This window comes from Pocillopora damicornis, chromosome 2 (assembly GCF_964200805.1).
Source record: "Pocillopora damicornis chromosome 2, jaPocDami1.2, whole genome shotgun sequence".
Taxonomy (NCBI): domain Eukaryota; kingdom Metazoa; phylum Cnidaria; class Anthozoa; order Scleractinia; family Pocilloporidae; genus Pocillopora; species Pocillopora damicornis.
The window spans coordinates 1,069,572-1,092,834 of NC_142671.1; the positions used below are offsets into that span (position 1 = coordinate 1,069,572).

A 23,263-nucleotide genomic window follows, 5' to 3' on the forward strand; every position below is an offset into this window, starting at 1 on the left:
TTTTGACTCACTTTTTTCACATTTCATCGTCATCAAACAAAAGTGAAAATCAACCATTGCAACACTTTAATTCAAACTTGGGAATAAGTTCTCACAATCAGTTAACAGCCACGAAACTTGTTCAAAGCTTGCCTTTCTCAAGAAATTCATTTAGCTCCCATATTTTCATCATTGCAAAGGCTTCCTTCACAGCAGTGTAATTCGCACTCGATACTTGGATCGCCTTCAATGTGTCCATTTTGACATAGAGAAGAGCAAAAATCATCCGGGATGCACCCTTTGCGAAACAACGATATTTCTCCCTGATGGGCAAACATGATCCCACAACGGTTTTCCTTGAGAGAGCATTGTTCTTGTGTTTGACTCTCAATGCAGTCGGCCATTGAGGAGTTGCTGACACATGTATGGCAGAAGGAATCCTTCACAACACTTCCTAAGATGTCAAGAAGTAAATAAAGATTCGACGTTAAGACACAGACATGAAAACAAAAAAATTAAGCGTTACTCGTGTGCAGTCTACACAATTGCAAACCTGTTGCTTTTCGAAGCCAACAGCGCTGAACGTTTGATTTAAAGCCCGCTGCAAATTGTAGAAGTTACATCGCCTCCAAATGTTTAAGGTGATTTATTTAACACAGTTACTAACCTTCAACGTAATCACCGTTGCACAAGTCTCCTGAACAGCACTGTATGTCGCATTCCATTCCCTCTCCTTGGCCACAGATATCGATTTCCCCATCGCAAGCAGCGGTAGGTGCGCAACCTTGATACATAAAACAAACAAAAAGACAAACAAATAAAGAACAAGTAAAACTGAAAAGCGAATGGAGGACGGGTGGGAAGAGGCCGGGAACATATCAATTCTTGAATACAGATAGACAACACTAGTGAGTTGAGAACATCAACTTTGGGTTTCATAAGTCGCTCGTTCGATCATTTCTCATCTTTATGTATCATAAATCAATGAGAGTGGGAAAATTTATAGAGAGATCTGTTTTCAAACGGCTCTCAGAATAAAATTTCCCCAAAAAACAAGCCAAATAGACCATTTAAACATTCTAAACTAAAACAAACCTTTCACAATAACTAGCGAAGATATGCTGTCGCTTTCATACTTTGCTTCCACTGTGGCACATCTGACTGACCCACCTACACACGTGGTCTGAATCTCCTTTGATGCGCAATCCGCTGGAGATGAATAGCTTTCGCACTGATAGCACATCAAACTGTTCACTTGGTAAAGAAGAAGAAATAGAGAAGAGGTAAAATAAGAAAGAAAGACTAAGAAAGAAATGGTTATAAAGAAATGGATAAATAAGAGATACATCGGTTAAGACATTGAGAAATCACTCCCGAAGATGGTGAAGATGATAATGAGATGATGAAATTTATAATTTTTTAGGATGTAGGTGCCCGCAAAATTTCGAAAAAAACGATTAATCAATTGAAAACGTAAGATAGCAATCGGGAGTGATTCGATAACAGGCAGAAGTTATTTTAGCATGATGATTGAAGAGTCAAGCTATATTGTATGAGAGAGCAACATGAAGAAAAATTTCAAAGAGTGCTCTAAAGATGTTGCTTTTTCGAGCCTGAGGATCTCCACAATGGTTTTAGAAACATGCACGTTCTGCTTTGACATACTACCTTCCAAAGCTCCTAGAAGCAGGGTAAGTAAGGTAATCACCGTGAACTTCATGTTGTTGATAGTCATCAGACCAAAGTCAATTTGAAAACAGTGTCATCCAGGAAGTATTTTATTTTTTCAGTTGTTTAACCAGCTGGCTTCTTTAAGTGCATTTCAAAATTATTAGCAGCCCGAGTGTTTTGTTGCAAAACTATTAAACGCATATCATTTCAACGCTAAAAGTGGAGAATAATAGCGATTACAATAGTATGGCAAGCTGATGGGTTGTCTTATATATAAAGTGAACTTCTGAATATTTTCGACGCTCTTGGATAAATTTGAGAATTTAACATTCCATGAGAAGGGATGATAAGTTATTAGTGAGAAAAGAGACTCGTTGGATTGGAGCTAATCGAATCAAGTATTTATATTCACTAAAACTTAACAACGCACTTTTTTTCTGTTTGAAGCGAGGTGTCTAACAGATCAAATGACACATATCAAATAATTTCATCTCTTTACATTGAACAAAATAAATACCGAAAGATTCGCAAAAATAAAAAAAATAAAAAAAATCATTCATAAGAGGAGGCTCTCCTTATTATTGCCCCTTTTTAGTTCGAGCAATTTTTTCTTTGAAAATGAAAACGATAAGATGTAGCAACTTTGTAAATGCTCGCATTGTCTACAGCAGCAGTTGTAGACAATATAACAATTCTTATTAAATTACAAATTTAATTTTAACTCGTTATATGCAGTTTAGATAGAGTTACAGGCTTTTTGTATCAACTGTATATTTTCATGTTCAAACACTTTGAAAATTTACTGAATTAAACATTTCCATTAAACTATCAAAATGACCATTCATTAGATAGCTTTATTGTCATGCACCTGTCTCGCTACTAGCCCCCCTAAAAGTGTCTCATAGTGTTTATCATTTGGCCAATGACGGCTCATCCTTAATTGTCACTCCCCAATTGTCTTAGAAGGTTTTTATTATATTTAAAGTGCATGCCTCGTACTTTCCTACTTTTGCTTTTTGGACTTCTGTGTTCCTCTGTCGCCCTTTTTCTTTAAGATTGAAAGGAAACGCCAGTATAATTGACTATGTAGTTAGAGACTGAACGCGCCAAACACTTTACTCATTAATTATACATTTTTCCAGGGAAAATTATTCGACGATGTCGTGATTTAGCATGGCTAACGTTTACAGCAAAGGCAGGTGTAGACAAAACAGCCCATCTGATTAAATCTCAGTCTTGCAATTTTAGACCAAATTTATTTGAAATTCAACTAGAGTTGGTGTTAAGGACGCTAGACAAAGACCCATTTTGATTAGTTAATAATTGTCTCTCTATCACTATATCGTAGTTACGCACGTAGTGGCAACAATTATTTTTGATTTAATTGACTTTCTAATCGGACTTTTTAGCGTCAACACGTACATATATAAGCTGAGTCCGCGTTCTCATAGGGTAGTTTTTCGTTAAATTTTGCGTGGCCTTGTCAACCTCACACTCTCGACGTTTCTTAATTCTTAACCATTGACTCAAGCGGGATCGATACGTGAGTACCTTGTCATTTTGTTTAGGTCACGTTGAATGGTTCTAGGCGAAAGAATACAAATGAACCTTATTGAGCAACGTGAACTAATTTATAACAGTGTAAATTAGAAAACGCTCTTGACGCTACCAGAGAGAACGCCGACCGTCTTAAGTTCGAGAGCCTAAGGCTGTTAATTAGTTCCTTTTTTAATATGTAATTCTTTGATTGGATATCGTATGGTGTTTACATAGTTTTTATGCTGGTACATCATTTATGTAGTTTTTTTCAATTTCAGTACGCTATATACTCAAAATCGTTCATTTGTCTCCTGTAAGTTTTGGCTTTTAGTACGCAACTTTTTTCCGCTAAATTGATAAAAATCTGTTGCGTTGTTGCTTCAGTTTACGATCTTTTATTCTGATGCAATAAATCGCCGATAACCGTCAGCTTTGGTTTTCCGTGGGTTATTTGTCTTTGGGAACAACCTGTAGAGTCACTCATTAGTTGCGAAACGCCTAGGACTCATTTCGATTTGCTTCGTTTTGGAACTTGGCAGTCGTTGCAAACGCTAAATCTGTTTCCTTTAAACACAACTTTTAAGTTTTTTAATTCATTAAGTTCGATTGCATTGAAATATCAAAATGAACTATAATTGGATAATTTCAATTCCTCACCGCCGTCACACCTAAGAACCGAGGTTTGTCTTATGTGTGAATTTGGGGCGATATTGTAAGGAGAAATCAGATGCTAATCAATCTTACATGCCAGTCACTCTAGTCTCTCTTGTTAAAGGTCCACAGAGATAATCACTTTTTCTTGACAAAGTAGAATTTCGAAGCCAATCAGTCACTTCTAATCATTCTATCGCAGATTTCATGTTTAGTCATCCAAGAGACCACAAATATTCAACCTTGGCTTGTTTCCCAATGAAATGGGCTTTACCTTATTTAAGTTGCTTGGAAATGAATGGCATAAATTGCTGGCCAATATTACATCAACTAACTGAACATATGCAAAACATTTTACAAAAAACCTGAAATATGATTATGAAGCGCTATTTGGTTGTGCTATCTATTCCGTGCCGAGGAAAGTGCTCGTTAAGTGAAACAACCGCCTTATTTTCTGAAATATGAACGCTCTGCTAACGCACTGGAGTTCCGCCAGGGTGATAAATGTTTATGACACATTAGGGCACGTGATTACCTTTCCATGCATTATTTTCACTCGGAGTAGTGGGAAACGTTTGCTATGTATGTAGATGCCAGCCTACAAAGTGAAGACCTGTAGATAACTAGTAAGAATAAGTCTAATCAAAAGTATTTAGTAAATACTCTTGAAGTACACTAAGAGGATTGCATGGGTTTCCGACATTTTCCCAGTTACATACACTCCAGACATTGGGCGTTTTCATATTCTTCCATGTGTGAAGTCCACTTGTTTCCAGGAACTGAAACGTTTCGCTCCATTTGCAAGTTGACTTCCATCTCATGCTTCCCAAAATGTTGTTATATTCACGAAGAGCAATCCAAATGAGTGCATGTGATTCATTTATTGGTAGTTTTCGAAGAGCTGAAACGTGAAGTTCTTCTAGCTGTCAGCCTTTATCAATTTCGTCAGGCTAAGACTGCTGTGACCATTGTGTTTTACAGCGAAAATGATCTCGATAGTATTCCTGGTTTGGCTGTTCACAGTTCAGCATCGAAGCAGGGTAGGAAGGGGCAGATCGCCTTGAAACTTTCCCTTAAAATCCCGGCCAAATACAATTTAGATAATTGGATTTTTCGCACAATTACCACAGGTCTAGAAGAGTGCCAGGAATAGACGATCGCGAGTAAGAGTTAAAGTAGAGGGAGAACGGTTGTAAGGTCCAAGCATAACATTAATTTTAACTGGAAGCCATAATAAAGCGAATATAAGAGCAGCTATGGGGAGCATCCTATGGAAATTCTTTTTGGCTTTGATCTCAACTTTTTAATTGGCCGTAGTCACTTGCCCTGGAATCCTTCGCATCCATATTCTGTGGATGATAACGGTGTAAAGAATGATTATTTCCAACATTTATGAACTGCGCTTGGCGCGAAAAAGTGAGAAGACAGGCATATTATTGCTATGTGCACATCGATAAATTATAATTAAGCAGATAAAAACAGCTTTTAGGACGAGGAAACTATCGTATTGTAGGCAAAATAGCTCAATATTGGTTTAACTCCCTTACATGGCTTGGCTCACAATTTCGCAGGTCTTCAACAGTCAGAGGTGCAGAAAACCAGGGATTTCTTTTCGAATAAGCAAATAGTCATACAAAGTGGAAAAAAAGAACACGAATTGAATATGTGTAACTTACCAAATACGCCAAACCCTATTACAGCTATTCTATCGCCGCGGCAAACTAATACTCTAACCTCAAAGTGGGCGCGATCCTCGTCCAAATTGAGCTATTTTTTCGGCGAAAACTACACTTTCGGCTTTTGCTGAATTTTTCTTTATGATTTCTGTGCGGGAACGGGGCCTTTCCATACTTGTGCTCATTTTAAAGGCCACCCGAAGGGCCGGGAACCTTTTCATCCATTCCTAAATTCGACGCAGGACGTTTGGAATTCAGACTGTGGGAAATCCAATATCACCTGATACAGGAAAGGTGTGACAAAAACATAAAACTCACCCTTACTGAGAATGCAGCATCAAAAACGTGTCAAGGAGCTTCAAAATGGTCTGCAGATGCCGGCCAGGTATATATTTTGACTAACACGATCTCTCAGTCGTAGACTTTATCAGCCGCAAGAGAGTATTATAAGCTCTTGCAGCCGACAATCCAGCCACCCGAAAGGAGTTTATTCACAAGATACTCTTCGTATATGATTCTGACTTTAAATCTCACTAAGGGTCGGTAACAATTTTATTGCTGTATAGACGAGATCAAAAACATCAGTTGCAAAATGAAAAAGAGTAATGTAGAAGTGAATGCCGATATAAATAATACGCTTCCCTTCTCCCCCATACTGAGGAATAGTGCGACCAATTTAGGTTCGATTCCTTAGTGTCCTCATTCGAAATCACACAAATTAGCGGATGGAACTGGTTGTTTTAACAGAAATTACTTAAGTTTTTCACAGCGCGCCTCGATCTTTGACTGAGTCCTGAGCAGTAGTGCTCTTAGTGACGATGTCTATTGCCCTTCCATTTTCAAGTGGCTCCGGCGTCAGTCGTAAAACTTGTATTCTTGTCGCTTGTTTTGTTTTGTCGAGAAGAATAAATAAAATGATAACCGCGGTGAATGTACACTCGAATGATCCAACGAATAAAAGAAAATTTAGCTCGAGTTGATCGCAAAAATACATAATGCATTGTAATGGAACAGCAAAACTCGCGCGGTAGAAAACGGCAGCTATTGCAAAGGATGTAAGATCTGCGCCACCAGAAAAGATATGAAACCATCCGAGAATTGAGATTAATAAAAACCAACATGATTGGAATGAATAGTACTGGTCTTCGTTTAGTTGAAGCTTGAGTGGTTTGGTGATGAGCGTAGGGAATATCATCAATACTGCACCACCACTGAACTGTAAAAACCCGATTATTTGAACTACCAGAGATGATAACGCACGTTGGTTAAGTGACCAAGAATTTTTCAATGAGCCAAATACCTCTTTGACCAAGGTCCTAGCCGATGCATGAGAAGTTTCTTTGAACCAAATGCAAAGTGTAAGCACTGACAGAGTTGTGTCCAGTGTCATGAAGAGTGTTGCGAAATACAGAGGTACCATGCCTCGAAGAAATGACATCAACAAGGCTGCATTGACCAGGAAAAGTCTTTCGAAAATACTGCTTAACATAGGCCCCTGCTTCCCAACGCAAGAACCATTTCTAGCGACTATGATATAACAGAAGCCGACAACGAGTAGATAAATACCAGACATCCTCATAAATCCTTCATCTGTCTGGCTAATTTCAAAAGCAAGAATCGCGCTCCAAACTTTAGGAAAACACAATAGAGATAGTCCTCCGCCTCCATATGCTACTAAAGATGCCCATTGGGTGAATAAAGCTGTCTTCGTGAGCTTATGGTCGGGCGAGAGCGAAATCATGGTCTTGAACCACGCAAACACCATTTTAATGGCACTCTAAGAAAAAAAGGAATTTGATAAGAAACGTAATACATCTAGGTTAATTAGTTTGGTGCTTTGTCCTCTCATGACTAAGAGTTAAAATTGCATTTAGTAAATTCTCCCTGTTAAGATTGTAAAACAAAAACGAGGTCGAAAGATGTTCTCAAGTGGCCTATTGCCCTTATTGATGTAATGCCTTAGCTTTATGGAGTTTAACGTATTTTCTGGATCAAAACTTTAAGATAAATTTAATTAATTTATCAATTCCTGCATGGACATGGTAAAATTATATCAGCAAAGATACAAACAAGTTACGCACGCGTATTTGTTGATTTCTTCTTGCGATTAAATTATTCAGGACAACAATGACAGAAAAATGAATAAGTAAAGATAAAACGAGGAGCTTAAATACTGTGGGAACTTTGTTCCTTTGTTTACAGCTATTCCACGGCCTTATGTATTCACTTTTCGTAATGTACCTGAAAAAATTACGCGCTTCTGATTGGTTGAAAACGAGTACATTCTCATGGAACACGAGTGCAAATTATAAGTACCGCGCACGCTTTCAAAATTTCGTCTGTCTTGACTTTCTGCGATTTTGTGTGATTCTGTGTATTACTGCAAAATACACTTGCCCTACGGGCTCTGCAATTTTGTCTTCGTCGAAAAATTTGCTCGAGCTTATTTACACCAAATTGCACCAGTAATATGTCATGGTCCGTGTTGGGAAAACCTGTGGCCGAGGTCTTGAGTACTCAAGACAGAGGAAACAGTTTTTCCCAATGCGAACCTACCTAGGCTGATGAATAACGTTTTTATTTTTTTCCAAAACTTCACGAATTCCTGTCAAAAGAACCCGAATAATTTAGGATTGTAATTACAGTACGATCCTCCTTGAACTGTCCAATTTTGAGCTAGTAAATGGCAGTTAAAACAGAGGTAATTCAAATTGAAGAGAGAGACTTCACCAAAATAATTTTGTTTGTGTAGCGATGAAGGTGATTTAAAATACTTCCAAACAAATTTTGAAACATTTTTTACAAGCATCTGTCACAATCTGACAACAACTGTCAATTAAAGAGGGCGTAAGAAAAAAAAAGTGCATGTGTACTTTTGAAAAAAAAGAAAAAAAGAAACTCAAGTTCAATGACTGTCACGACAATTTTTTCTTCAAAACCTTTTTAACGATCTTACGGAAAGTAATATTCAGTTCCATCGATGATTAGTGTACGAAGAGTACTGTAAATTGCAAGGAAGTAATTGTTTGCAAATTCAAATGTATGTTTTGAGACACCTTAACTAGACCCAAGGGGAATTTAAAGCAGCTTTTTCTCGTTGAATTCATTCGGTTTTTGTTGTGCAATTAACGGTACAAATGGCCAAACTGGACAGACTTGCAAAGACTTACCGAAAACGTATTTGTCGTAGGACTGAAAACTTCGCTACAACGAAAAAATTGTTTGAGAGAATTCAGATATTACACGAATGAAAGTTCCATCGGTTAATTCAACTGTAAACAAATATCTCACAGATTTAACTTTCCGTTTTTAGGCCGCGCGTTAACCCATTTAATAATGACACCTTTACTACCACAAACTCATCTCGAAAACAATTTTCTGCTGTCAACCAAAGTGATTCGAGAGAAAAGAGACGATTAATAAGTCATTAATCGGCTTGATTTGCGTAAAAATAATTTACTTGAAATGGCCACGAAGTTAGGGATGTTCTCGGTGAACTACGAAAGCTTTACCGTGCCCGTGGGCAGAGATAGGAAAATCCGGATCGCACTAAGAGCCAACCAGATTGCAGGATTCGTTACCGTGGCCACTGAGAAAAAGTTGCGCATGATTTCCACGTGGCCACATAAAACAAATAAAGAACGATTTATTAAGCCTGAGTGTTCTTAGTAGGTTTTTTCTACTCTCTTTTGGATAATGATACGCACACCTAAAACATTTCCCTTCACCGAAATCCATTAAAAGTGTTCAATTATCACCGAACAGAATATTCCCTTAAAATTACTCCACTGTAAAGCTCTCAAAATCGAATCATCTGGTTCTTTGACATAGTAGGTTTTCAACTATCACGTCTTCTATTATATTTCGATGGGTCGAGAAATTGTGGCAAGAAGAAAGCGTTAAAGCGATGAGTGGCTTAAAAATTTCTTAAAGATAGGCCATTTTTTATTTACATCGAATTTTTCGTTTCGTTTTGTTCGAACATGCACAAGGAAAACTAGACACTTTACACACTAGACACACTACACACAAATTCAACCGAAACAGAGATCTTCAATGGATCATTACGTGAAATACAACTCATCATAAGATCTCTTTTAAGCCGTCTAGGACCCTTCCTTTAAAATGATGATAAAAAGTGACGATCACAAGCAGGTAAAATCTACTGATAAGCAATAAAAGATATGCCAGCGTGTCAGAAATTTACTTATTGTTTCTTGATACCATCACCGTTTCACACGCGAGGTTAGGACTTAGGGTCTACTTAACATAAAACAATGAGGTATTTTTGTTTTTTCGTTGTTTATTTCCCCTCTGCAATGTTGTTTCGTTGGTGGCATGTTTGCTTTTTGTGGCCTCTTTAACTTCTTCTTTTAAATATTTACTTTGAAATTGGTTACTGATTAATTTTTGTCCCACGAATGACGTATTCTTTCGCGTCAAGAAATACTTTAAAAAAATCGTTTAGAACGCATATGCATACTGTTCTGGTTTAGATAACCATGTACATTAAAGGCTATCTTACCACTTTGAGTATAATGAAGCTCAAATTCTCGTAATTTACATTGCAAATTCTTTACAATTCTTGTTACTCTGGTGAAAAGTTAGACATCTATAAGCAGGCTGTCGGTTTTAAATAAACTCGAAATTACACCGAGAAAATTACATTTTTAAAATCATACTCTATGAATTTAATGGTATAATGTAACTTATATTTCTTTTCCACGGGAAACTCCATTCTGGAACTTACAGGGCTGGCTGCAGTTGGTTATTGGTGTCTTGCCAAAGCTATCCTACATATCACGTATATCGTAAGACCTTGACTCTAACATTTGCCTTTCTTAAAACACACTGTGTTCCCCACAACGATACAAGACGTGATTTTGAAATTCAGTTCCCAATCACTATATTCATTGTTCACCTCTGAAATTTTTTGGTTTACCATTTCAGGTCTCACGGCGAAATTATTCTCATCTTTATCAATTGCCGGCTGTTTCAAGCAAATTGTACAAAAATAATATCTCTTACCTTAGATCACAAATGAATGACACAAGATTTGTTGTTTCTCGCTCGTATAGCAAGGTTGGACAAAAATGATTTCCACTTTTTCAATTACAATTTTGGATTTGAATGGTATCACTGATAGAAAACTGACATGTAAATTGATGCGGCATGTAAATGTAACTAGAGATAACATGAAAGGTCTCGCCGTCCTCACGTTTGAGGCGTAGTTTACTTTAATACTCACTACATTTATCTCCCGCAACGACAGCAAATTAACTCATCTGGGAAAAATAACAAAAGAAAATCGACAAGCTTCGTAAAAGAGTAAATAAGAGAAAGTACTTATTTGCCTGACCACATGTAATGAGTAATTTGCATATTGTATTTTACAAAAAAAAACATAAGGTGTTTACATTAAGACGTATAGTACTTCAAAAAAAAGGGAAATTTTCACGACATGGGAAATAAAAACGTTAAAAGTGCTAAAATCCGTGGATATTCTAAAGCTTTAATAAAAAAGATTTACGTTCGTGTCGCTTGGTATGATTAACATGATTTAGTGGTACGATAATAAAAAAGTTCTTATAGAGTTGACGTCTTTAGGAAATGACAAAGACGATATCATTAGAGAAAGGTGCAACGCAACGAATACTTTGGTACGGTTGTATTGGGGAGCAAATGGAACAAGATTAATCACCAAAAAGTTATGTCAGTTGTCATTTCACGTTTTCTCGTACAAACCCTGTATGATCCTTGATTGTTGTTGACGAAGTTCTTACGAGTGAGTGACTTGAAAAAGTAAAAGACATTTATCAGAACGATGAGTCGCATCCTCCAGTTCAAAGTCTATTTCAAAAGCGATATCAACGAAAAATTTAGACAAAATAATGCTACTGACAATGAAAAAGATTTTAGACTCATTTGAGTAATTACCTCTTAGTAATCACCTATACGTAGACCTGAAGAAATTATTTCAAACGTAAAAAAAAAGAATAAAACAAGATTTCTTTGTTACAAACGAAATTATTTTTTCGTTTAAAAAAAAAGAAAGGTAAGGTTAATTCAGACTCAGAGAAAGTAATCAAAAACGGCCCTGTTTATAAACCAATTTACCTTGACCATATCGTTATATATTCAGACGTGATGCGAAACGAGGGTATTTCATTTGTATCTCTATGATGAATTGATTTAAATTTCACTGGCCCAATAGGTTTGCACGTGAAGGTTTATTGTGAAATTTAAAAATTTGTCAGTCTTAGTTAGAAATAAAGATAACTAAATTATTGTGTAGAAGACATCTGAGCAAGGAAGATAGAAATTTCCCAACTCTCTTTAAGATGATATCCAAATGATCTCTTGATTAAGAAGGCGAAGAAGTCAAACGCCATTTCCAAAAGTTTAAATCATAGTTAAAAAACTTCATAGCCCTTACATCGAAAATAAGTCACTTTAAAGTTCGATTTTTGTTTAGTAATGTAGCTTACATTCAATAACCGTTCGGCTAAGACCTTAAAAAACTACGGGAAAATGTGAAACCTTGCTTCATGAGCGCTTTTGATTGAATGAAACAATGAGATTCGTTGTTATGATTATCAACCTATTTGACTGATTAGAATTTCAGATGTAAATAAAATTATCAAATGAAAAGCAGTGTAAATTGACGTGGCAGGCAACCGATGGTAACATAGGAGAATGTTTTCGGCCCTAAAAGGTTTGCTTTGAGTTTTGTTTCCTCTACATAATTCACTCATGACAAAAAGTAAAATATTTGATTTAAAACTTCAAGAGAAAACCGGGAGGTTTTTACAAATAGTGCAGGGAATAAAGAATCATGAAAGTCGATATCGTTTACGAGTTCCGAACTGGAGGAACGATTTACATATTGGATCTGTTTATTACGGAGAGAAAAGAGGGTGTTTACATGAAGAGACTAAAAAATTCCCTTTGGGAAAATCTTCCGGGAAATAAAAAGACGCTACAGGTCCATAATTCTTTACCTTTTTAATGTATTCAGCGTTATTCAGCGTAACATGTCCAGGTTAACTCGGAAAGATCAGCGTAGAGGAGTAAAGGTAGATTGTATTTACGCAAGTTGATAAGCCTTCCTTGAAAAGATCGTTTTGTCGAAAAGTCAACTTCTTTGTCAAAATTTTTCCTCGACAAGCGCACTCATACCTTTAATGTAATTTTCGAAAATGTCAATTGTAGTCGTCGGTTCTCGATGTTCTCAAAACACCTCTCTCAGTTGGCACGTAGGGAGGTAAACAAAAGCCATGAAAGACCATTAAAATGATATTACAGAGGCAATAAGCCACGAATAAGTATTATTTTACTCCGTATCTCTAACAAGTGATTATTGATATGAGTTTGTTAATCAAAATTCACAAACACAAGTGGGAACAATAAAAAGTCTATTTGCTTTTTTTCTAATCATCCTAAACAGTCAGCAAAGCAAAGTGACTGAATAAAGCCAGAGAACGAAAAGGTTGCTGAGCAAGGCTGTTGAACGTGCGATAATGAAGAAATTTATGGTAACGCTTCTCTTAGCAAGTATTTTGCTTACAGATGCTGGTAAGTTTTTTGTATAAATGATTACGTTATTAGGGTACGTGAGGACTTTGGGAAGCCGATCATTGACCGTTAAATTAATTTTTGGGTTTGAAATAAGCCAACAGTTCAACTGCGATGGAAACAAAAGTAGTTCTAATGTGCATGTATTGCATGTAGTTCTGCAAAATCTATTGATCTTCCCATCCAAAACGATGATCGGGCTGAGAATTTAAATTCAAAACACTTAGTCTTGTAAGTCTCGTCTCGATTTTAGAGGGCGGTTAATACCTGAAAACAAATTGGAAGGGAAACGAAATAAATTTAAAAACTTTCAAAGCTGGGTGTTTTCAGTGAACCAGTCATTTTACAATGATCTGATTTGATGAGTTTGTTGAATATCCGCCATGTGATATTTTCATGAGATCTCTAAAAGCAAAATTCAAATCAATTTTTGTAAATAGAACAAGAGAGATGGTAAGTTTTGAGCTCGGTAAAGAAATAGAGAGGGATGTTTTTCTTCTTGTCCCAAGCTCGTGACAATACGTAAAACATCTTTATCTAAATCCATTTTTGCTCATTATTTCTTTGTTCCCAATTCTTTATTCATTCACTCAAACTATCATTTCCATATCTTATTTTCATTTCTCATCTATCTATCATTTGTTGGCTTATCTGCTTGACCAGGAGAAAACCAAGATCGTCTGTCGTGTTTTGATTGCCGTAGTTTCAACTCATGGGAGGAATGCGGTTCAAGAGAGGGTGAACAAAGATGCCTGAATGGACAAAATCGTTGCGGATCACTTTCATTGGGCTCATCAGTTCATCAAATATACATGAAAGGATGCTTTAAAGACTCTGATTGTATAAATTACCAGCATCCAAACTGGTGTTCGAAAAATGCGGCTGCTGACCCACACTGCCGCAGTAACATCATTTGTTGTGAGCATGATTTCTGTAATTAGGCAAAGATTGAGGGAAATCAAATGTCTTCTAGACGAAAAAAACTTTTATTGGCAGTAATACTTCATTTCGATGTGAACTGTATTTGGCATTAAAATTTTCGATTTTTGTTTGTTGAGACATCTATGTGTTGTTGAGGTAACCTTGTGTCTAACTTTTCCAATCATGTAAGGTCTTCAGATCTTAGACCCCATTGAATGATTGTGGTAACCTTTTAAAAAAATTGTAAAGCATTTTTAAAATGTTATTTATCATGTGTTCAAAGCTTTGTAAACATTAAGACAGACACAATCACGAAATACAATTTCGCTTGATTCCATTCGAAACGAATGTTAATTTTATATTTGCCACTTGTAGTACGCATCCAATGTTATCCAATCTTACCTCGCTCAATCCAACAGCTGAAAAAAATTGTAAAAAAAGTTCATAGTAATGCCTGATTGGTTACTTTATTCATGCTTTTCTGACCTGCAGGTGTATTTGAAAAGATGGCCAGGTTTTCCTTTACTTGAAACAAACAGCGGATAATAATTAAAAAGCAATTATGACCCATTAAATAGGTCGGCGAGGGCTTTTTTTTCGGCTTGAGAGGCGGAAAATCCTACGAAAAGAACAATTGGGTTTTTACGTTGGGTGAATAGTTTCACGTATGCGTCTCCAGTACCTGATTTTTGACGCCAAACTCTTCTGCCACGATCATCACTAAGTCTATATTAGCAACGGGTGGTTTTTAGTATGCCGTGGTAATTCAAAATTTGTGTCAATTGGTTCTCGAAAACCCAGCTTAAATTAATCAAAGAACGATTGCCCTGAGTAGGAGAGGTAGCCATGAGATCACTTGAAAATCTAAGAAGCCGTTATGCTTGATGTGGAAACCCTTATCCGCTTCCGATGCTGCGCCTGGGTATGTTACCTTCCTCCCACAATGTAAACTACTGGGTCTATCAGTAGCTGTGCAAGGCAATAAAGTTTATATATTATATCTATTTATCACTTGGGTATATTTTCGACATGTGCTCATCGTTTTCCATCAGCATTGGCACTGGCATCAGCATGTGCAAAGACCTTCTACATGTGTACTTGCGTTGTAGCTCAGACCTCCGTTCAAGTTCAAGCAGCGAACAAATGATTTTTTTTAAAATTTGGGTTTGGAAATGAATAAATGCTATATTAGTTAATTGTAATGTACGTTCACATCTCTCAAAACTCTCTTTATTGCTTTTTGTGAAAGATTAAGAAATTACGAAGGGTTTTTAAACGGTCTATAAAAATCAACTCCTGCAATGACGTTTTCGGCCACAAAATGTCTTCAGAAACCAATTTCCGACTTTGAACAAAGTCATTTGAGAGAGGAAATAAAATGAATTACTTGTCTGCTTAAGACAGATCCCTACACTGAAAACTGTGGTGACTTTAGACTGTTTTTATTTTCGAGTTCCCTGCTGGAAAATAAACATTTATTGTATGTAATATTGCGAGTTTCGACGGGACAGTTTCTTAATTTGTGTGTTACCAGTCTTTTACGGATTTCCTTCAGAATAACAGTGCTTTATTTGAATTTATGTACCTTCCGCCAAAACGAAGCAGGAACAAGTAACGAGATCATTAGCAGTTCCGGTTTTTATTTCGAATTTAGACCATTTGAATTTCAAGATCGATTGGACGACAAAATAGACCATGTAGTAAAGATAAATGTGTTTTGTTTTATATATTTATCTAAACTTTATCGTTGACGACATGTTTTACTTTTCAATTCGTAAGGATTGGGCAATGTGTAGCTGGCAACATTCTCAAGTAATCTTTCAAATCATACAAGCACGGTTAATTTACCAACTTATACAAAATATTTCGTTCTTAACCTTTTCTCACCACCTAACGAAGATGAAGGCACACTTCAGTAGTCAATACATTTGGTAAAGTAGCATCGTCTTGAATTGACTTCCTTCGTGAAGCGTTTTCAGCGTCAACGAAGTCTTTACTCCAGTTCTGCGAAAGCAACGGAATGGCGACGCCGCCTATTAATTCGAAAAACTTGCTAAGCTTTTTGTGATTTTTTGCGCCGTAGCAACGCCAGAGCAGTTTTCCGTTAACAGCAGTTCCTGCAGAGGTACATCAAGGTGGGGCGGTAACGCTCCTTTCTCACGCAAAGATCACTTAAGAAGATTTGACTACTGTCTTTCCTTCAACGATTTGAATGGTGTTGGTAGAGAATAAATCACTGTTTTGTTGATCATGTTAACGATTTTAATTCTTCTTTTTACCAAGCAAAATAGTAGACTTGACTAGAAAACGTTCAAATTGTTTCTGTTGTTGCCAACAACAGATTTTATAGTTTGATATCTGTGTTATTTGATCTATAGATTGGTCAGTTACTCGGGCCATTGTGAGATTCTTTTTCGAAACTGTCCTCGGAGTTGTCCTTAAAAATATAGTGCAACTTATGGCAAGTTGGACGTGATCTTTACAGCTCAATTAAATTACGTAAATAAAAACATTGTCGGAGAATACAATATGTTGTAGACAGTTAAACCGAATGTTAAGAATGCTTCTTTTTATCTTTAATACGTTTTGATTAACACTATTCAGATACTCAGCTGCAAGAAAATAGATAAGTCAATGTATACCCTAGAAAGAGTAATTTAGTTATCGCACATAGATGTAAGCGGGGTAGATTATTTGCAAAGATGTTCAGGTATACTAATATCTTTTGTTCGAAGAAAATGGTGTGAAACAAAAGTGAAACAATTTTTACAAAGTATGTTTTATTTTGTAGCGTTATGGACTCTTCAGAATCTAGCAGCTGAGCTGAATAAGCTTTGTTTTCTCTCTAGGGCGTGTTTCAACAGATAAAGCTGGGCAATCAAATTCAAAGATTTAAAAAATAAAACGATAAAGATGAAAAGATGAAAATGGAGGGAATGACAATTCCAATTAGCACACTCTTTTGAACTGCTCGTAGGCACTAAGTTTATTAAAAAAATGAAAAAACTTCGATGGCACGACAAACATATTTAATGGTTGTTTTTATAATTACCAGATGCTTAAAATATCAGCTATTTAATTCGGACTGCATCCCTTCCATTTCCATTTTTATCATTGCCAAATCTCATCACAATGAAGGTTCTTGTTCTTCTTAATTTCGCGTGGTTAGCTACCATTTTGGCCTCATCTCCAGAAGGTATATAGCGAAAACATGGGCTTGTGAAACTTAAGTTGAATTATATGTGTTGAAGTCGAAGATATAATTATTCCCAAGTTCACCAGTATAATTCTATTGATGCAGTTTCTTCTCAGAATTTTCTTTCCATTTTACATTCTCTGAATGTGAGGAGGCTATTTTTTTTTTGTCGACCGAAAAAACAAAACAGATGAAATCGAAGCGATAAAACTCCCGCCCAAAAAAACAACTACTAGAGGTTTAGATCACCAAGAGAATTTCGATTTTGTCTGTCTTTTTATGTAGTTTTTCGTGATTTTATTGAACTTAAGGGATGTAGAACTTTCGTCCGTTTTATAAAAAGGATAACAAAAGATAAAGGAAAAAAAATAAAAAAATTTATTTTAATTCAACCTTCTCTCCGTTCCTTTCTGGGAAAAACAAAACAAGAAAAAGCGAAATTTAAAAAAGAAAAAAGAACTAAAAGCAAAAACAAAAGGAAAACATGGAAAACCAGAAAACCTAAAATACTAGTTTTCTTTATTTCTCAGTTTAACTGATGTACTGGTGGATGCATACAGTAACAATTCTACCAATTGTACAAATTTTGCAAGCACAAAAATAACGTTGATGAAAAAATAATGAAAGTTATCTTAACTTTTTCCCAGAAAATCTTCGCACCAGGGATAACGAATTGTTTGAAGGTGATATGAAGCTAATACCAGGCCAGACCAGAGGTGCAGTGGGTAACAGACAGTGGCCAGGCGGCACGCTCGTGTATGACATCGATTATTCTCTGAGTAAGTTAGTCGTACTCTTCATACTATCTCGATACGAAAAACCTATAAAAATGTCGAATTTCAATCTTTCGAAATGTATATTCAGCTAACACAATCATAAACTGCAAAAAAAAACTTGTTACCATCCCTGCTCTCTCAGCTGATAATAAGATATTTGTTTGCGATAACAAAGAAAGATTGGAATAAAATATGTGCATGGTATATGTATTTCGCATGTTATACCATGTGCCATTCATAAATTGTTCTAGACAAATATCTTCCTTTCGAAGAATGCTTATCGATTTAAAGGCCACATTATGCTTGTTACGGAGTTTCGGCATCGTCAGTGTTGTACTGAACTTAGCATAGTTTGGCAAAAAAAGTGCCTTGACAATAATTTGGTGTATGTAGACTGCAGGATGGAAGATTGTAAATCGAGGATATGGTAGCAAAAACGAAATCTGAAAAGAGCGACTCACGTAGTTGTCTCCTTTGTTTTCTACTCAGTGTCTTCCTCGTATGCAATGACCGTAATTAACAATGCTTTCAACGCTTGGACACGAGAAACAAATGGCTGCATAAAATTCAGACAGAAGACGGCAAATGAGCGCGCATTTGTCAAATTTTTCAAAGGTGGCGGGTAGGTTTTGAATATTGTATTTGAAAAAACCTGTTTGGTCGTTTAAACTTCTAAGTATTCCAGGTATACAGTTACCTTTTGGTATTCTAGGTGGTTCCCCTTGTTAAGATATATTTACATACCATATGCCCTAATAAATGTGCTCGATTTAAATTAGTGACGGATGAATCGTAGAAAAGTTACATGACTTTCACCTAATTAAACAAAACTTAATTTTTAATCCCTTCATGGATTCATTCATTTTCTTAATTAAATTAATCAAAATTTAATGAATTATTTTGTATTTACTTTGTACGCTATTTTTTATATGTATTTACCTACTTAGATAGTAAAACTGTTTTACCAAGATCTTTCAAGTCGTGCGTATTACGTACTGGTATGGGTGCACAGTGATATTCCAAAGTAATTTAAACACAATAACTTTTTTCTCTCTTTTTTTTAAGTTAATTTTTTTTATTCTTACAGATGCTGGTCTTACGTGGGACGAACCGGGAGGGAACAACAACTGTCCCTAGACAGTGGATGCTGGTATCTCGGCACTGTTGCCCACGAGATAGGTTTGTTCTAGTTATCGTTTGCGGCTTTGGAACAATCGTATTTTTTTAGTTTATCAGCCAGTCGGCTACCCTATCAAGAGAGCTTGTGTATAGAGCAAAATTTGGATTGTGATTTCCAAAAATGTGGGTATGTAAACTCGATCATTTCAAATCTTAAAAAAAATAGTATCGACCCTTATAAGGAGCGGTTAGCGATAGGAAAGACGTTCGGAGAAACAGTCATGGTAGTTTTTCAATTGAATATTGAAACTTTGATTGAAAGAAGCATGTAGGGCAGATTTTCGGGTCGTTATTACTTGTAAGACTAGACGATCGTTTGTCAGAACTTGGCTATCGATCAGATTCAGAAAAGGAGTAAATTTATCTTGATATGTAGTTTACCCGTTTTGTTAATGTTTTAATTTCGTCTTACTGTGTTTGTTTCTTTAGTTTAGATAATATTACGTATATTTACTTTCCTACCAGGACATGCTCTTGGATTTCTCCACGAGCAATCGCGTCCGGACAGGGATCAATATGTCACAATACAGTTCGAGAACATAAGCCCAGGTACTGTATGATAAGCGTAATGGCATTTAGGTCAAGGAAGACAAGTCAGATATACTTTGAACCATCATAACTCTGAGAAACTATCGAACTCTTCGCCCTTATCATTCGTTTCGGCCTTTCTTATCATTTTCATAAGAAGGTTCTTAGGAGCTCTTTGTTTCTATGACATTTCCTAGGAATGGAAGGCAATTTCCAGAAATCATACAGAGTGAACTCGTATGGAACACCCTATGATTACGGATCTATCATGCATTATGGTGAGAGGTACTTTACTAAAAATGGAAAGCCAACTATTGTCCCAAAGAAACCAGGGGTGAGTAGATAATAAAGATCCGGGTTTTCTGCTATTTTCCTAAGAGCAGTAATATGAACATGCTGTCTTAAACAATTTTTGGATGATTCCTTAATTTCTTTGGTAAAGCTTAATGAGAATATTTGTCCGAAGTTAGAGGAAACACCTTAAAACAGACCCAAAGAAACGAGGGGTAAGTTATTAACAAAATTAGAGGGAGGTTCCAAAAAAAAAATGTTGCAGCATTATCAACCAGACGTCAGGGAAGACATGGGTCAGATACTTCATCTTCTCAGCATTCTGTTCCTGTTTTGCTGTTTTTGTTGTTGTTTTTTCTTGTGTGTGTTTTTTGGAAAAAATTAGTAAGTATAAGTTTCAAGCATAAGTTTCACTTCCCATTAACCCATGGAATATATAAAATTTGTTGGGATTTATACAACGTACATTTGTTTTCAGACAAACATTGGTCAAAGAAATTACATAAGTCGTATTGATGCCGAGGAAATGATTCGGTTGTACAGACGTGAATGCGGGGGAGGTATTTTTGCATTTCATGTTTCTCATTAAATTTGGACTTTGTTTAAATTAAATGGTTGTATGCGGCAAACTAAATATCAAATTCAAAAAGTAAATTATGTTTTGCAGCCACTCGTGGAACTAGAACCCTATATTTGAGCTCGTACTATTCATCAAAGCTCCTTGAACTTCACAATACTCTACTAAGTTTGGTTAGATGGGTAGTTTGCTTCAATTTAATTTTTTCACTTAGCTCGCTTTGTCAGCGGTTATCATCAAGCTTTGATTTACCTCTCAATGTAAAAGTTTTGCTTCGCTAAAGAAATCACCTCCTTTCCTATCAAAATCCGACAAACATCGAAAAGGAGCGCTCTCTTTAGAAAAAAATCCAGTATTCTTGAACAATGTGTTAACGGCGATCAACTTTTTGTATAAATGGAAGCGAGTGCTATTTTTTGTCTATTTGATGTACTCGCTTCCACTTATGCTGGTTTCTATTTTTTTGCACTAATTGAACATCTAGACTTTTTAATTAATTGATGTTAACTAAACAAGGACGATAAAGAATCAACCCTTGTACTAAGGTAGATTCTTTATCTTCCTTGTTTAGTCAAATAAGATATTTTTGTTCTTTTCTCTCTATTTTAGATGTTCCAGAGACTCAGGCTCCGCCAGTTATTCCTCCATCTTCTGCTTGTGAGTAGCTTCAACCTTACAGCATTAAAAGTCTTTAAATGACATGTTAAAATCACGTAAATGAAAAACAGTCCCCTCGATAAAAATTCCCTTCGTTCAAACCTCTGGGCCAGGATTTTATTTTCTAGATGTTGATGCCGGTTTCTAAATTTTTGCATTAATTCAAAAATCTAATGCAATTTACAAAACCTAAACATTTCTTTCACGCAGCTTTCTTGTGCAATTTCGATGAAGACGAGTGTGGATTCAGACAAAGTTCAAGCGACAAATTTGACTGGACAAGAAGTAAAGGGCCTTCCCCATCGGGAGGGACTGGGCCAGATAAAGATCACACATCTCGCAATGGTTTGTTTTACTCAAAACTTTTCGCTCCACTTTCAAATTTTCGATCAGTTTTCACATGTCAAAGGCTCTCTTGTGTTCTAAACAATGGCTTGGTCGTCAAAATTTTGTGGAACTATCAGTATCATGTGTTATTAATTTGCGTTACTAATTATACATTAGCATAATCAATTTGATGGGAAAGACTCCTGGAAGGCCTATTTTTAAGGCTGCAAAGTTGCTCTGCTGCTCACAGATTCTTATCTCTTGACTTGGTAGATTTTAATAGAGAGATTAGAAAATTGCGTAGACACCACTTTGATAATATGGCTGTCTATCAACCATATCAGTAATAGTTCGTGTTCATTTGTCATCAAAACGCTTTTAAACCTTCAGCTACGTACATGTATCTGACGATTTTGGTAGCCTGCGAAGTATCACATGATTCATCGAGAGAAAACACAGAACCTGGCTAAAATTACAAAATTTTAAGAAAGGGGTGTTTGGGAGAGGGCCTGTCCGTGTTCCTTGAAATGCATTTCTTTAGGGAAGCTGATAACTTTTCGAACATAAGCTATGTGTTTAAATATATTTAAATTTCTCCCTTAGGTTACTTCATGTACATTGAGGCTTCATTCCCACGAAGGATTAATGACAATGCCAAAATGTCCCGGACGGTTTCACTCTCTGGAAAGTCTTGCTTGAGGTTTTATTATCACATGTTCGGGAGTAGCATGGGAACAGTGAAGGTTATGTTAGGTAACAAGAAGATATTTGAAAAGGCTGGAGACCAAGGAAATGACTGGCACATGTTCCAAGGTCGTCTTACAGGATCAGGGTCGAAAGAAGTAATTGCCTTTTCACAATATATCATCTTTTATTGCCTATTTCGTCTTCATGAGGATCTAACATGATCTTAAATATGATGGTTGGTGCGATGTTACAACATTTTGAATTGTCAAACAATCTTTGGATGAAATGCAACCAGAGTTTTTCTTTCTCTTGCAGCTGACTTTCGAGGGAATAAGAGGAACTAGCTACAAGGGAGATGCTGCAATTGACGATATTACCATATTTGACTGCTGATTCTTCAAATTCAAGGATGATTGAAATAAAGTGTATTAATTCTATTCATTGATTTCTGAAGAAAATTCAAAATCAAGTTTCATTCGGCCACGTCAGTGGAAATTAGTCAGCAGAACTGTATTTGCGAGCTAAGATCATCGGGAGGCCCCCCTTTTTTAAATTGCTATTTTCATCAATATGTAGCCAAACGGAAACCCAGCTTTGAAAACTCAAGCTCATTAGTGAGCAGCGGACTGAAATAAACCTTGTCACAGCTTATGCTACCGACAGAACATACCTTACGTTTGAACATAAGAGGGTATTCTTTATAATTAACAGTCATTTTGTATACCCCAAATCCATTTATGAATCAAATATGAGGAAAAATGGGAAGGGCTCAATTATCAAGTGGTCTTCCCCCTATAAAAATAAGAATCTTGCAACCCAAGAAACATAACCGTCATTTTACATTCTACTTTTTTTTTTGGATAGAGGAACTCAAAGCTCATTTTAACTTCACTAAGACAAATTGTTTCGTACGTGACGAGTTGTTTATCGTTGAGGCTAACATTTTTGTTAAGATGATTGACACCGCTTTACAAGAACATTTTAATTCTCCATTATTTCCAAAGAACTTGGGAATTCGTAACATCCTGTATGC

General features: G+C 36.2%; 3 protein-coding genes and 2 long non-coding RNA genes across 7 annotated transcripts; 2 read left to right on the forward strand and 3 right to left on the reverse strand.

The window, feature by feature from the left end:
- Positions 1-49: 49 nt before the first annotated feature.
- Positions 50-1,766, reverse strand: LOC113684616 (uncharacterized). The gene is made up of 4 exons (XM_027202008.2): positions 1,648-1,766; positions 1,075-1,233; positions 647-763; positions 50-433 (listed from the first exon to the last, which is right to left on the reverse strand). Exons 1-4 carry the CDS (start codon positions 1,712-1,714, stop codon positions 147-149), a joined length of 630 nt encoding a protein of 209 aa, XP_027057809.2. The 5' UTR covers positions 1,715-1,766; the 3' UTR covers positions 50-146.
- A 1,198-nt stretch (positions 1,767-2,964) lies between these two features.
- On the forward strand, positions 2,965-14,356 carry LOC113684600 (uncharacterized). 3 transcript variants are annotated; one of them, XR_016183255.1, is made up of 3 exons: positions 2,965-3,193; positions 12,964-13,091; positions 13,755-14,356. It is a non-coding gene; the product is annotated as an uncharacterized LOC113684600 (long non-coding RNA). The 3 variants fall into 3 exon arrangements; XR_003447476.2 differs by lacking the exon at positions 2,965-3,193 and adding an exon at positions 12,140-12,231; XR_016183256.1 differs by lacking the exon at positions 2,965-3,193 and adding an exon at positions 12,405-12,501.
- Positions 5,121-5,967, reverse strand: LOC149049447 (uncharacterized). Its single transcript, XR_016183258.1, has 2 exons — positions 5,835-5,967; positions 5,121-5,189 (listed from the first exon to the last, which is right to left on the reverse strand). It is a non-coding gene; the product is annotated as an uncharacterized LOC149049447 (long non-coding RNA).
- On the reverse strand, positions 6,051-10,762 carry LOC113684615 (uncharacterized). Its single transcript, XM_027202007.2, has 2 exons — positions 10,545-10,762; positions 6,051-7,293 (listed from the first exon to the last, which is right to left on the reverse strand). The coding sequence occupies exon 2, from the start codon at positions 7,279-7,281 to the stop codon at positions 6,280-6,282; it is 1,002 nt and encodes a 333-aa protein (XP_027057808.2). The 5' UTR covers positions 7,282-7,293; positions 10,545-10,762; the 3' UTR covers positions 6,051-6,279.
- Positions 14,357-17,064: 2,708 nt separating the features above from the next.
- LOC113684626 (astacin) lies at positions 17,065-22,879 on the forward strand. The gene is made up of 11 exons (XM_089194975.1): positions 17,065-17,208; positions 17,856-17,987; positions 18,474-18,606; positions 19,072-19,163; positions 19,629-19,712; positions 19,889-20,025; positions 20,461-20,542; positions 21,169-21,216; positions 21,427-21,561; positions 22,147-22,385; positions 22,546-22,879. Exons 1-11 carry the CDS (start codon positions 17,145-17,147, stop codon positions 22,621-22,623), a joined length of 1,224 nt encoding a protein of 407 aa, XP_089051101.1. The 5' UTR covers positions 17,065-17,144; the 3' UTR covers positions 22,624-22,879.
- Positions 22,880-23,263: the final 384 nt, after the last annotated feature.

What these genes read in the sequence shown, in the direction of transcription:
- LOC113684616 (XM_027202008.2), bottom strand. Translation starts at nt 1,714, where the DNA reads ATGACTATCAACAACATGAAGTTCACGGTGATTACCTTACTTACCCTG. An exon ending in GCTTCTAGGAGCTTTGGAAG is followed by an intron (nt 1,234 to 1,647) that starts GTAGTATGTCAA and finishes TTCTTTACCAAG; the next exon opens with TGAACAGTTTGATGTGCTAT. An exon ending in CAACGGTGATTACGTTGAAG is followed by an intron (nt 434 to 646) that starts GTTAGTAACTGT and finishes TTGACATCTTAG; the next exon opens with GAAGTGTTGTGAAGGATTCC.
- LOC113684615 (XM_027202007.2), bottom strand. Translation starts at nt 7,281, where the DNA reads ATGGTGTTTGCGTGGTTCAAGACCATGATTTCGCTCTCGCCCGACCAT.
- LOC113684626 (XM_089194975.1), top strand. Translation starts at nt 17,145, where the DNA reads ATGAAGGTTCTTGTTCTTCTTAATTTCGCGTGGTTAGCTACCATTTTG. An exon ending in CACTGTTGCCCACGAGATAG is followed by an intron (nt 19,164 to 19,628) that starts GTTTGTTCTAGT and finishes CTTTCCTACCAG; the next exon opens with GACATGCTCTTGGATTTCTC. An exon ending in TTGTCCCAAAGAAACCAGGG is followed by an intron (nt 20,026 to 20,460) that starts GTGAGTAGATAA and finishes ATTTGTTTTCAG; the next exon opens with ACAAACATTGGTCAAAGAAA.